General features: G+C 37.5%; 1 protein-coding gene across 2 annotated transcripts; it reads right to left on the bottom strand.

Moving 5' to 3' along the window:
• Positions 1 to 3,635: 3,635 nt before the first annotated feature.
• acp7 (acid phosphatase 7, tartrate resistant (putative)) lies at positions 3,636 to 9,973 on the bottom strand. 2 transcript variants are annotated; one of them, XM_065275067.2, is made up of 15 exons: positions 9,839 to 9,973; positions 9,671 to 9,722; positions 9,350 to 9,480; positions 8,463 to 8,663; positions 7,938 to 8,120; positions 7,644 to 7,669; positions 7,429 to 7,526; positions 6,290 to 6,352; positions 6,040 to 6,154; positions 5,850 to 5,963; positions 5,704 to 5,770; positions 5,480 to 5,547; positions 5,306 to 5,377; positions 5,010 to 5,147; positions 3,636 to 4,934 (listed from the first exon to the last, which is right to left on the bottom strand). In XM_065275067.2, the coding sequence occupies exons 3-15, from the start codon at positions 9,456 to 9,458 to the stop codon at positions 4,869 to 4,871; spliced, it is 1,320 nt and encodes a 439-aa protein (XP_065131139.1). In that variant the 5' UTR covers positions 9,459 to 9,480; positions 9,671 to 9,722; positions 9,839 to 9,973; the 3' UTR covers positions 3,636 to 4,868. The 2 variants fall into 2 exon arrangements, with proteins under 2 accessions (XP_065131139.1, XP_065131140.1); XM_065275068.2 differs by lacking the exon at positions 9,671 to 9,722 and having other exon boundaries at positions 9,839 to 9,963.
• Positions 9,974 to 11,293: the final 1,320 nt, after the last annotated feature.

Genomic DNA, 11,293 nt, shown 5'->3' with positions numbered 1-11,293 from the left:
ATTGGCCCAGAATTTTCATATTGGTGCGTCCGTAATTAAAGTTAAACAGCAAAAATGACTCATTCTGAAGAATCAACTTTACACTCTTAAAAATAAAGCTGCTTTAGAAGAAGCATTCAGTTACGTCAGGAATAATCATGATAATAATTCAAACAATTAAATGGCCTAATAATGAGAAAACATATCAACATGTAAAATCAAATCAAATAGTAAAAGAAAACGACCCCTGGGGCCTCATTTATAAATCGTGCGTACGCAAAGATTTGATTGTAAAGTATAAGTAAAAATCCACAGCAAAAGTCCATATTTATAAAACCTTTTATCACGTGGAAAAGTGCACATTTTTAATAAATAATCGTTAGATCAAATGTAGGATGGTTTCTATGCAGCATTTTATAAATGAGGCCCTTGATCTGCAGAACCCTTTGTGAAACAGGATGATAAAGATTTTTGCTGTTCTTCTATGGCATCGTAAAGCACCTTTATTTTTAAGAGTTTCAATGGACCCATCCAGAAAGAGTGAGGTCATAAGGGAAAAAGTATGACAGATACTAAAACAACAGAAGAACTGATGATAATAGTCAAATGTTATTTGTATATTTTGCAGTAATTCTGTTATACAGCTGAACAGTGTTGGGTGTAACTAGTTACAAAGTAACTAGTTACTGTAATAATATTACTTTTTTCAGTAACTAGTAGTGTAAGGCATTACCCGTCTGAAAATGGTAATATTATTACAGTTTTCCTGAGCTAGTTACTTGAGTTACATTCGCCAGTAGCACCTTCATCACACAAGGCACAAAACACAGAGAACAAAAGGGAAGGGGAGGTGGGCGTGAATGGAACAATGATTGGTCTAAGTTTGGCACGAGGTATCATTTACCATCACCGATTGGTCGACACCCGGCAGCCAGCAGCACAGAGCGGCAGCGGCACACTCAAAGACAGATCAGGTAAATGGAAGCGTCAACAACGGCAAGCTCTTTTTCAGAGGAAGGTTCCCAGCAACAGAAAGCTAGTTTCGACGGGTGGAGATTCAGTCATATTTTATTATGTTCAACGGAAGGAAAATAACTTGACGGTGAAGTGCACACTCTTTAATGTTTCTCTGAACGCTGTGCCCCGCGTCCGGTAGCGGGTAAGGAAGCCAGCGTGGCTTGCCCAAATAAACATTCTTGTCCAGAAAAAAAAAATGTAACTAGTAATATAACTAGTAATATAACTAGTTACTTTCTCCAGGGAGTAATAAAGTAAAGTAAGGCATTACTATTTTTGAGAGTAATATGTAATACGTAATATATTACTTTTTTGAGTAACTAGCCCCAACACTGCAGCTGAACTGCTGCCAGTATTGAAAGCGCCGGCCAAAAAACACTTGGCTTACAATAAAAATGGACCACAAAGGGAAAACGTTCATTGAAATACGACTCTTTCACAACCAATTACTGGAAGTTAGGGTAGGAGTTTGTAAGCACTGATAAAAGATCAATCTGTCTGGAAATGAAGCAAATCTGTTGGGACCATGAGAGGAGTGAATCTGACTCATAGATACAACAGCTGCTGAAGTTCATTGGTCAAAATCTCACACAAATATTTACAACAAAACTTCAGGATCTTCCTTTTATAGACAGAGCGGAAACACCACACACACGTGCACGCGCACGCACACACACACACAAACATGTTGTGTGGTTTACGGGGACATCTCCATAGACGCAATGTATTTTATACTGTCCAAACTGTTATATTCTATTCCCCTTACCTACCCCAATCCCTAACCCCAATGTCACAAAAACCTGTTGCCAGTCTTTAATCTATGAAAAACTACCATTTAGTATGTTTTTTTTTTTGCTTTTCCGTTTATGGGGACACTCTCTGTGTCCCCATAAACCACGTTTATAGCATAATAAACATGTCATTATACACTATTCATGACCTCGTAAACCACATAGACCAACCACACACACACACACACACACACACACACACACACACACACACACACACACACACACACACACACACACACACACACACACACGCATGCACGCACACACGCACGCACACACACACATGCACGAACACACACAGTATTGTGACAGTAGTCTTGATTGTGTAAAACATCATCTAACAGAAACCCAACATGTATTTTCTAGTGAAGTCTTGCAGAATGAAAGTCAGAGTTTGTGTTCTGCCATTTAATCACCGGCTCCTGAAACAAGATCTCAATCCTCTCTGTTTGAGACTCTGTGTTTCCTGTGTGGACTGATGATCTCATTCTACATCACTGTGTGTGTCTCTGTGTGTGTGTGTGTCTCTGTGTGTGTGTGTGTGTGTCTCTGTGTGTGTGTGTGTGTGTGTCTCTCGCTCTGTGTGTGCGTGTCTGTGGGCTGAAAACACTGATTCAGTTGTTATGACATCAAAGTAAAACAATGTAATAAATTAAACACAGTAATATAGTGATGCTTGGAGTCTGTTGTGGGTTTGTGTGATCTGAGGTTGTTTCAGCGGTAGATTTGTGGTTTTTTTGTGATATCTTACACAAAGAATCTCTTTGAGTCGAGACTCTCGGGAACGTCAGGAATGAGTTTCAGATGTACCTGCGTCCCCTGATGCCAACAGAAGAACTATTCCAAAAATCTCCAACAGCACACGTGTTTTCTTCATCACTGCCTGTGGTCTTCATCACATGAAACTCAAGAGTGTCTAATATAAAAAATATGACGCTGAGTTCTGCTGTCAGTCAGATGATTTGTAAACCTGTCTGTTCATTTTAAAATCATCATTTAGTAAAGTTCACATCATGGGCAAATAAACACACATGAAATGCTTTCAGTTTTCTTCAGATATCAGAATGAATGAAACTTTATGACCATGACTTCTCTTCTACTGCTGAGGGTCTTTTGATGGTTTTGAGTCACAGAATTCAAATGATTTTCATTTTAACTTTTATACTTTTATTGATTTTATATAAACATCTCATCTGTGAAGTATTTCATCTTTATTTAATTTAAAGATTTAAGACTGTGTGTTTTGAGAAAATTAATGTTATATGAGATTATTTTATATGTTAATTTATTACTATGATCCTGTAACAGATTTGACTTGCCGTTTAAGACAGAGACCCAAACTTTACACACGCTGACCTGAAACCGCAGAGTAAGAGAAAACATCATCTTCTGTTATGACTGACAAGACCTGATGAATGAGCTGTGTGTGTGTGTGTGTGTGTGTGTGTGTGTGTGTGTGTGTGCGCGCACAGGGGGCTCATGTGTCATCATACACAAACATCTAACCACAGATCTGCTGCTGACCAATGACAGTCAAGTATTTCTCAGAGAACTCACATCAGAACTGAAGCGATGTGCAGTTATTAAAGTTGTCTTACAGATGACTATAAAACACAAACTTAACCCTGTCAGAGTCATTGCTTCACACTCTACAGCTTAGAGATCACTGATCTGTATTCAGTTCTCATCGCTCGCCACAAATAAAGCATCAAAAAAAGCTATTGTATGTGCTCAAAAGAAAAAAAAACGGCATGCAATTCTCTGATAAGTACAGTACAGTAAAACCATTCACATCAACAAAGTAGCCAAATTGTGCGCACACTGAAAACACGCAAAGAGACAAAAAAGGTTGATCAAAAATTTTACTTTGGTTTTACATCTGCAAGGTGAACAAAGTGCAAAGTGTCTTAAAAGAAAAAGAATGAATTTAAAACGATCTCAACACATTTTAGAGCTTTGGTTTCCCTGAGGATTCTGAAAAACATTTACTAATACTTACATCTTAATCCCGTGTTTTAGCTTTAATATTCCAACCTACAGTAAACAAAAAACAAATCTCTCTCTGTCTGATCTATAATCTAACTCACTAAAGTTTGTCCCTGTAGACCACAACAGAAAGATCAGATTCATAAAGAAACTTTACCCTGGGAAAACAGGCACAGCTTTTATTGATCATATTATTTAAGTTGACTTTATTAAAGTTCACTGACACATTTAAAGAAAAACACCACAGTTTTTCAATATTTTACTACAGTATGTTCTTACCTTATTACTAAATTCATCCCTGTTTGGATCCTAATGAATGAATGGGGCTAGGCTTCATGCTAACACATTTACGATGCGCTGTACAAAGATGAAATGCATGCATTGAAAAACAATAGGGACGTATGAACTGGTCTAAGTCGAGGTAAAAACACAGTAAAATATTGAAAAACTGTGTTGTCATTGGTCATTTCCAGAGACAGATTAGATTTATTTTAAACACAAGTGAGTGACCAGCTGTGATGTCTACAGCAACATCTAATCAATAATGAGATCTCAAATGTGATCGATTCAGAGAAAACTTGAACTAATCCATGACTTCTGCAGAATTTGACATGTTGACATGTTGCTAAGCTAATAATCTGATACTCAAGTACAAAATACATACAGCAATATCAGGTCAAATGCTCCTTGTTTATTAGATTGAACTCTTTTTATCATCATTAAATGAAATAATTGCTGTATATAGGCTGCAGCTTTATAAGCGTGTCACAATGCATTCTGGGATTGCTCCTTAGGTAACTGGTAGAATATATAGAGACATGTGATGATGATGATCTGAAACCATCTGATCGTTTAAGAAATCAAGTAGATCAGTTATCTAAAGTTAAATCATCAAGGAATTTGAATTTTCTCACGACTTTCATTCAGTTCAACAAAATAAACAAAGATTAAAAAAATGAAAATCTCTCCATTAAAGTCTTTCCATTAACTGACAAATCAAATCTGTTCCCATAAAATCCCAAAAGAGGTTTAATTGCCTGAGGTTGATCCTGAAGATGTTGACGGAGCGTTGATGTTGTGGGTCATGAATCTTTACAGCCACGCGTCCGGTCCGTGTACTTCCTTTACCAGCATGATCTGATCGATGACTTTACCATACTGCAGACATGAGCAGATGATGTTAGACTGAAAGAGATCATCTAACAGCTAATCTAAGTTAAAGTAATGAGTTACCTGATCATCAGACACCTGCTCCAGGTGAAGATGTGTAGAGTTGATCAGCTGCATTCGTGTGTAACCGTAATCTGTGCTTCTGAAAGCGCTCCAGCAGCGAGGTTTAGGAATAAATCCATCATGTTTCTCTCGACATCCCTGAGAAAGAGAAAAGCATTCGCTCGTCACTCGTAAAACACAAAACTCATCACTGCTAACCAACATAAAAGCTTCTCTTACAGACCATCAAATTCAACTGTGGAAAACATTTCAATAAGGTATAGAAGAAGTGTTTGAATAGAAGTGTTTTGACTCACAGCAGATCCTGTGATTATATGTACAGGTGCTTTAGGATTGACATACGGTTCTTTAAAGCTTCCATTATACACCTGCAGTAAACACACATCACATCACATCACATCACAATCCTAACACAATGTCAGTGGATTCCAGTAAGATTTGATTGACATGCAGTACAGTATAGTAGAGACCTTATAATCATATACAGGCCAGAGTCGTTCATACGTGTGTTCATGAGCCCACAGCTCCAAATCAACTCCTACAAAACACAAATCACATCAGAGCTCAGTTCAGATCAGATATTCTGATGCACAGCTTTCATTGAGAATATATTACATTCATTCTAGTTCATGCAACTGAAATTCATCAGTTTATTTTTTTAACCCTGAATCTCTCCTGCTGATGATATCTTTACCATACTGATAGAATAAATCCTCCAGTCCAGGAGCGGTGGGTTTTGTATCATTGCGTCCACGCCGAACCTGAAATAGGAGAATTGGTCATAATGGAGGTCTCATGAGATGATCTGTTCGCTTATTCAGATCTCATACACACACATACATAGCTTTCAAAGCGAGTGCAGTCGTCTCCATCATCATTGGAGCAGTACATTGGTCTGTGAGCCATAGTGATGATCCACGGACGTTCAGATCTCTGATCAGGACTGTTTGCTTCCTGAATAAGATTCATTGATGAAAACCCTCTCACAGTAAAATCAACTGAAGTTTAAACAGATCTATTGAATTGATACCTGGAGGTCTCTCTTTAGCCACTCGTACTGTCTGAAGAGAAGATCCAAACCGTACTCCAGATAGAAATAAACTTCAGTAGAGAATGAGATGATATGAGCAGGACCAATGTTCCAGCTACAGCCATAAACAAACAACCATCTCATAATACAGTAGCAGAAGAATCAAACAAGGTTTGTTTGTGTGTTTGTCCACACACAGCACTGCTACAAAACTCCTCATCAGTTATTGTGTGTTTGTGTGTTTGTGTACCTGTACCAGAGATTCTCGGTGTGTCCAGGCATACTGAAGCGATATCTGTAGTGAGAGAAGTTACTGGAAAAATACAAAACACTCACATCAGTCATCTTACTGAAATACATCAAGAGAAAACTACAAATACAAACAAACAAAACCCTTCTAATGAGAGATTCTTCTGGTCAAAGTGATTCACACCTTCATAACAACACTAAGAGATAAACATCAGCGCTACTTCAATGTGAAACAGAAGAAAGATTGAATGTTTCACGGTCACACACACGAGTGCCGGTCAATGTAAGGATGCATTCAAGGTTAATACAGTGTTGCAGTCGCTCTGGTCAAAGGTTAAGAAGATAAAGAGTTGATGTTTGCTGATGAGGTCATACTGAGGTTGTAAGGTCAACTCTTTTAATGACATCATAAATGACTTCAGTGAGAGTTTATACTGTACTGTCCCCTGCTGGTGTACACTAAAACTGACATGACGGTAATTACTGACGCGACGCACTCATGATGTTTTAACAGTCAGATCATGTTTGACATCCATCAGGACAGCTTTAGTGCGTTTGTTAAATCAAGTGGAAAACAATCGGAGAAGATTTCATATCAGCTGTAAATTAACAATACGCCCTTACAGTGGGATTTGTCCGTTTTCATAGCAGAAATGTAAGATTTGATGGGTTACTGGTATACAGAGAATATAAAGAACCGACAGAGAGACTCAACGCTGGCAGGTGTTGATGACCTGAAATATTTTTGAGTGACTGAAGCAGTAGATCACAGGATTTCTGCCAATGTCCCTGAGGTCATGAACATCTCTGAACATCTCTGTTTATCTAGACATCAGTAGAAAAACCTCTGACTGACAGCACTGAACGTCTTCACGTGTTATAGCCTCACACACATCTCATCTCATCTCAGAACTATACTGTCCACACATCTGAAAGATCTGCTGATATTTTACATCAGAAAGAAATCAGCATAAAACAAAGTCTGCTGTGAAAAAGATGATTTGTTTTGTCGGTAGCAACAGTGCTGCGATGCTGAAAACATTTGACTCCTGCACTCTATACAAACTTATATTGAAGAAAAGGACCTCCAGAATGATTTATAATGAAGTGCATTTAATTGTAAGTTAGAAACACACTTACTATGACCATTCGTGGTTACCCGGGCACGTCATGTAGGGTGTGTATGCAGCAATGGACTCGATCTGTCTCATAAACTCATCACCAATCCTGCCATTGTCCTGAGTTCACACAAATACATGCAAGCGCACACACACGCACGCACGCACGCAAACCTGAGTTTGTGGATAAATCTCTGATGACTGATTTATGAACCTGAGTTTGTACGCAGATCTTACCTCATGCATGTCATAGGCAAAGTCACCTGTGAAACCAACCATACACCGTAATGCAGTTTATGAGTACTGACAAAACTCACAAACTATAATTAACTCAATAACTTTTCTTGGATAAGTGTTTAATTTGCATTTCTAATGTACAGTTACAAAAGCAAGCAATCATCCTTCTGAACACCCTTCATAGCACTCTTTACACAGTAAACACAGTTTCTTTAGAAACGGCATAAATCCTGTGGTCATATATTATATTGTGTGTATTGTGTCATATTTATAAGCAAGTGTTATGATTCTCACCGATGTGCAGAATAACATCGTACATCCCCATCTGAGTTTCTTTCTGCAGTCGACTCAGAGACTGAGGGTTTTCATTGCCCATGTCACCGAACAGAGCGAATCTGGGACTAAAACTCAAGCTTTCATTCAGAGATGTGAAAGAGAAGATATCACTCCAACCAGCGTCACTGCCACAGTGATAGACTGAAACACACAAACACACAACACTTTTAATGATATTTTACTGCACATCATACAAGTTTATCTTACATGAACTAAATGAAACATGTGAGGGTCTCCTGCTTCCCCGCTACTGCTGCCCAGTGGGTGGAGCTGTACGGCTAAATCGTGTGCACCTGTTATCTCTCCTTAGGGAGGTGATTTCCGTTTACATTGTTACTTTAAAACTGCCAAAAACTTTCTATCAAAGCTCAGTCTAATTATTCACATTTTCAATAAAAGATTAAATAGTCATTTGGTTTTCACTGCATCCTCCTTTTTGCCATGACTTGAGCCGGTTGTGACAAACAAATAAAAACAGATTACCGTAAGCTGCCCCTGGTCTCAGATCAGACAGCGTGACCCGGTGAATGTATGTTGTCCTGTTCTCTGGTCCTCCATCAATAAAGACGCTGTAGTTTCCCTTCATCTCGTGACTGAAGAGTGTTTGACCCCACAGATTAAACTCCACGACGCTCTCGGTCTGATTGGAGGTGGACCACGTGATCACCATTGAGTTCTTAACACCTGACAAGAAACATTTCATCACTAACCCAACCACAATGAAACTGTCCAGAACACATCTGGTGCAAGCTCGAGCACAAATATATCAAAAGAAATAAATCTATATTTTGCATTAAGACAATAACCTATAAAAATATCAATATTTATTATTACAATTTTAAAACTAGAGTTTAGAGTTTAAGATTTTGTGACATTATTTTTGTTATAATTGCACAACATGACCCCCTATATAAATTCTCATAGCTTTCTGACTAATACCATTCAATAATATTCCATTTCCTAATTTTTAATTGCTCAATTTTTGGTTCATATGTGACTTGGGTGTGTTCTCGCTGTACATCACAACAAATCCAAATAAAATGTTGCCATTATTTACACCCCTACTGTATTTCTTTTCACGGTAAAATAGCAACTGCTATGCATCATGTGTTATTGAAAACATTTACTATAAAACAAATGTAAGGTATCATGTTTGATTTATGTAAAAGAATAATAAATGTATGAGGTAAGAAGACATCTGATCCAAGAAATCAAAGTCTGAAACAAACATGGTTACTGCAGATGTTTATTATAGCAAAATGTATTGGCCAATGAATTCCTACATTACACATAAATAATGTTTTTCATCTTTATAAATGTAATGCTGGATGTAAATGAATAAGACTCAAGAGAGCTGTCAGATATCTCACCTGGATATGAGATGTGCACCTGCTCAGGTTGAGTTCCTATCGGTGGCACAGAGACAGCAGCAGAGATCAGACCAGAGATCAGACCCAGACACTGAAGCAAAAGCGCCATGTTTCTTCTGATCTTCAGCAATCTGTGTGATGTATCAACACAGAGTCTCATAATCTGATGCTTTATCAGACTGTCACGTGATGTACACTAAAGTTTGATTGATCTCACTACACAAACACACAGAAACTGATCTAGAGAGAAACAAACTAGACACAACATATCTTCAAAACTTCCATAAACATGACTATAAGTGATGAATTACTCTTCTTTACCTCAAGTTACATTAGCTGCAGTGTGTGTTTATTTCATTGTGTGGAGGAAAAGCTGTAAACAAAACAAATGAAAGACAATAGCTAAACTTAAGAAACAAAACATCAAGTCAAAGATATTAAAAACATCAAAACAAACATTGTTTAGGAACATCAACTGCTTTAACACACCTGATATTTTATTGTTGATAGATTTGTTGAAAGTTTGTGCTTCAGGCAGACGAGCGGTCACATGATGATTCTCCTGTGTCACATGACCTACTGATCACGTGACGTCACGCTCGTGTGCAGAAATGTCTTCGGAAGCATAGACATCATATAGGTAGACGCCCTATCGACCGCTACTGCCTACTGGCGCGGTGAGATATGGGGCCGCCATCTTAGATCGGTCACCCGCTCCACTCAGTGTAATCTGTATGACTGGTGGATTGAGCTATCAGCGCATTTAATTAATCATATCTCAGTGAATACCGAACAGATTTTCACGCGGGTTTTTTTGCTGCAAAGGTCATTCATGGAGCTATGATATAGGACACATGGTTCGGCGTATTTTAACCCCTTATGTGCCGCAAATCCCGTTTGAGTGGGGGTGACAATGTGATGTACATCTTTAAATGAATATTTCTCTGGGATTCTTTGGGCTAGAAACCTAATCTTGGTCTTGTTTTAAAGAAGACAATTTAGGGTTTTTCACAAATGAGTTAGAACGTAAAAATATTAAATATAAATATTTTTATAGCCGTTTACCTTTATTTTAATATATCAAATTATGCAGTAACATATTAATTTATAAATAAAATTACATAAAAGTTAATGTTTCACACAATAAATAATGTTTACATGAAGCAATATGTCTCAAGTAGTTGTGATACAAATCACAAAAAAATTATGTTTGGGTCACAATTTTAATGGTTTTACCAACAACTGCCACTAGATTTTGCCACATACTCTTGTACTCTTGTATACTCACAAACTAATAAATTACTGTCACCGCAATATTATTCATGCAAAAAGATTTTGAAATATTAAAACTACATTCTGAGAGCTTTCCGGTGATTTATAGCTTGCCATTATTTTTTAGGTTTAGAGTAGGGTTTTAGTGTTATATGCAAAAACAAATTTGGCCTACCTGTGGGCCCGTAACATTTTTAGAAACTGAATCTCACTGTGTCATAATTTTCCCCAAATGGTAATGAAATATGAAAATTATACTATTTGAGCTTTCCAACAATAAATAGTTTGTCAATATTTAGGTTTAGAATCTTAGTGTTACCAACACTAATGTGGACAGCGCCACTTAATGTTCATAGTAGGAATGAATGAATATTCACTAAACAGTAATAAAATATTCTGATATAAGATATAAAGTGAGTCCAAAATCAAAATATGTGGTGTAGGACATAAGATATTTTATAAATCACACACTATAAATATGACAAAGATGCAGAAACAGATATTTGCAATAAAATAAGACTTTTTAATATGGTGAAGAAACAATTTAAAATGATTTGTAACCCCCCCCCACACACACACACGCACGCACCCACACCCACACACACACACCCCTGAAAGAGGACTGTTTTCCAGAGCTTCTTTCCCGTGCTCCCTTTCTGTAGTTCAAGAGAG

Source organism: Paramisgurnus dabryanus, chromosome 17 (genome assembly GCF_030506205.2).
Source record: "Paramisgurnus dabryanus chromosome 17, PD_genome_1.1, whole genome shotgun sequence".
NCBI lineage: Eukaryota > Metazoa > Chordata > Actinopteri > Cypriniformes > Cobitidae > Paramisgurnus > Paramisgurnus dabryanus.
Note: the sequence above shows the minus strand (reverse complement) of the source record. Positions and strands in the feature narration are given on the sequence as shown.

Bases quoted from the DNA above. Each gene is read 5' to 3' on its own strand.
- acp7 (XM_065275067.2), bottom strand. From the start codon at position 9,458: ATGGCGCTTTTGCTTCAGTGTCTGGGTCTGATCTCTGGTCTGATCTCT. The intron at 7,527-7,643 runs GTAAGATCTGCG...GTGTGAACTCAG, and splicing joins TTGCCTATGACATGCATGAG to GACAATGGCAGGATTGGTGA. The intron at 5,771-5,849 runs GTATGTGTGTGT...CTCCTATTTCAG, and splicing joins GCACTCGCTTTGAAAGCTAT to GTTCGGCGTGGACGCAATGA.